Genomic DNA, 2655 nt, shown 5'->3' with positions numbered 1-2655 from the left:
AAAGCGTCACTTCAATTTTGCGACCATTATCCATTTAAAATTCAGTCAAATGTGGAGATGTTGAAACACTGCAGCAACTGTTTTTAAATGGGTGTGTGTGTCATAAATCTCGTGAACAACCTTTACATTCACTTTCACTTGGAAATTATTTGCAGTGGATTATAACTGATATGCCCTCCAATTTCAATGTGACATTAGGCTGAGGATTTATATCCAGGATAATCAGATTCAAAAGTAGACCTACAAACAGTCTTGTGTTGTCATTTGGATGATATATCCTTTGATTCCTGTCTTCACTTCGTAAGCCACATCCCAAACACGTGCCTTCACAAATCACAATTTCAACACAATTCGCTTGGGCCAAACCTGGCCCTTTTAGACTACTAGCAGACTTTCTGCTCATTCATTTCATTCCAGAATAATAATGATGATCGAAACAATTAGGATCAATTACAATAGGATCAAATAGCCACGTGTAAGGATCAATCTAATTAAGAAATGTACTTTGTTTTTGCAAACGTAAGCACGTTTTAAGACAATATTTAGTTACGATTTGATAGGCTATATTTAGGCCCCAACACATATTGAAACATATTTCAGGGATTAAACGACATCCTCATTAGCAATGGATTTATCGCGCATTTATTAGCCGACATCAAAGTAATTGTGTCTGTCCCACTTAGATCTGTCCGTTCAATTCTCCAGAGAAATAATGAAATGAATAAAAGTGCTTTAGGTCAAATTGTAATATAGCACGGAGAAAGGGAACGCAAAAGGCCTTCTGTACAATCTGATCTGAAAAAACGTCCAACTTTAATCCTATAATTGTGATATATCAATGCAATTATTCAGTTGAAAGATACCCAGAAAGATCTTAATTTCAGCAACCAACGGTGACAGGTCTGTCATGCAAAGTAACCTACAAGAAATATAACTGAATTCAATGTTATTGTTTTAAATAGTCCACTTTATTTCTTTCCGAATTTAATAGGAAATTCGTCTGTTAAATATTGATATTTCATTGGACAAAAGTAACATTTCATTGGCTACTCATGTAAGAAAAACGCACGATAGCTAATTAAAATTTACCATCAAGGCAGAAAAAGGAACTTAAAAACAGATATATACAGCATTCGTAAGTAGCCTACTTTTCAAAAAGATAAACACAAACAAAAGTCATCAATTCGGGAAAAATGTGCTTCCAAGGTTGAGAGCTTCAAATATAGGCCTACCTGAGATACAAATAAAACCAAACATGTTCAAAGTCTGATTAAACACAACTATTCACTAGCACTGCTCATATGCTTAGCCAACTCAGAGGTGCTGCGCAGAGTCTGTAATTTTTGATATTCTTGATGTAAACTAAAAAGATGGGGAGACGCCGCTGAGTGGAACAGCGCAGGAGATGCGTACGGTGAGCTCGAGGAAAAAGTGGAACATCGGGCCGGAGAGAAGGACTCGATAGCGAGGGGCTGGGACTGAAGGAAAGCCTTGGCAGCGAAGGAGTTCCGGGAGAAGAGACTCGACAACGCCGGCAGGATGCTGCTAACAGGTGGGATGGTGGGTGCGCATGACGAGTGTGCATGGTGATGGAAGCCCAACGGATATATCTCCAAACTGGGCAGCGGAAGCCCAGCCGTGCCAAACCCATACGCACCGTAGAAGTTGTGGAAACCGCTGGGCTCGAGCGGTTGCTCCTTGACCACCCCGAATCGAAAATGCTGACGCTTGAATCTCTTCCTCCGACGCAGAAAACTCCCATTCTCAAACATGTCCGAAGAATTGGGGTCCAGCGTCCAGTAGTTTCCTTTCCCCGGGTTACCAGGCTCCCTGGGCATTTTGATAAAGCAGTCATTAAGTGACAGGTTGTGTCGGATGGAATTCTGCCAGGCTGGGAACTTCTCACGGTAGTAAGCGAAGCGGTGGCTGATAAAGTCGCATATCTCGCTGAGGGTAAGACGTTTCTTCGGGCTCTGTAGGATTGCCATTGTTATGAGAGCGATGTACGAGTACGGGGGCTTCACCGACGCCGGACTTTTACCCGCTGCTGGGGGACAGTTCGACGAGAGGGTGTATTCGTCGTCCCCATCCTCATCTTGCCGGTTCGCAGACACGTTTAAAGTGTCCAGTTCAGGCTCCGATGCGCTTCTCGCCTCTTTCAAAGGTAAAGACAGGAGATGCTCCTCTCCGTTATCCCTGAGCCCCTCTCCAACTACGTCGATAACAAGATCCTCCATCGGCTCTAGGTCCAATGTCATAGTCCGCGGGCAGAGCCAACACCACCTGCTCCAACAGGTGGGGAAACGACACAGTTCTTTAACAGGAACAGATGCTCACGCGCAAGCCTTTGCCCTCTCCATTCACAAAAAAAAAAAAAACTGCGTAAAAACTTTGCGCACAGCCCCCTCCCACAATAGTAGTTCAAGAAGAAAAATAACCCATACAAAACCACGAAGGCTGCTTATCACCACCTCTAAACAAAATGAATCAACTTTTTTACCACTAAACGGAGGAAAAATTAGGTTGGGAAAGTAATGTAGCACGGTGCGTCTTCCAAGATGTCCAGCATCCTCTCTAACCCTCGTTGGTTTCCTGTTGGAACAGTAACGGTATGGGGGTCAGGTGACTGTGATGTCACGGAGAAGCTCTGGGAGA

The 2655-nt window shown here is 43.4% G+C and overlaps 1 protein-coding gene across 1 annotated transcript; it reads right to left on the bottom strand.

The window, feature by feature from the left end:
• Positions 1-1280: 1280 nt before the first annotated feature.
• Positions 1281-2297, bottom strand: foxd7 (forkhead box D7; the record flags this gene model as incomplete). The annotated part of the gene is made up of 1 exon (XM_083677384.1): positions 1281-2297. Exon 1 carries the CDS (start codon positions 2256-2258, stop codon positions 1281-1283), a length of 978 nt encoding a protein of 325 aa, XP_083533510.1. The 5' UTR covers positions 2259-2297.
• Positions 2298-2655: the final 358 nt, after the last annotated feature.

The sequence above is a fragment of the Argentina silus genome (genome assembly GCF_951799395.1).
Source record: "Argentina silus genome assembly, chromosome: 9".
NCBI classification, from domain to species: Eukaryota; Metazoa; Chordata; class Actinopteri; order Argentiniformes; family Argentinidae; genus Argentina; species Argentina silus.
The sequence above is the reverse complement of the archived record's forward strand: the minus strand, read 5'-3'. Positions and strand labels throughout refer to the sequence as shown.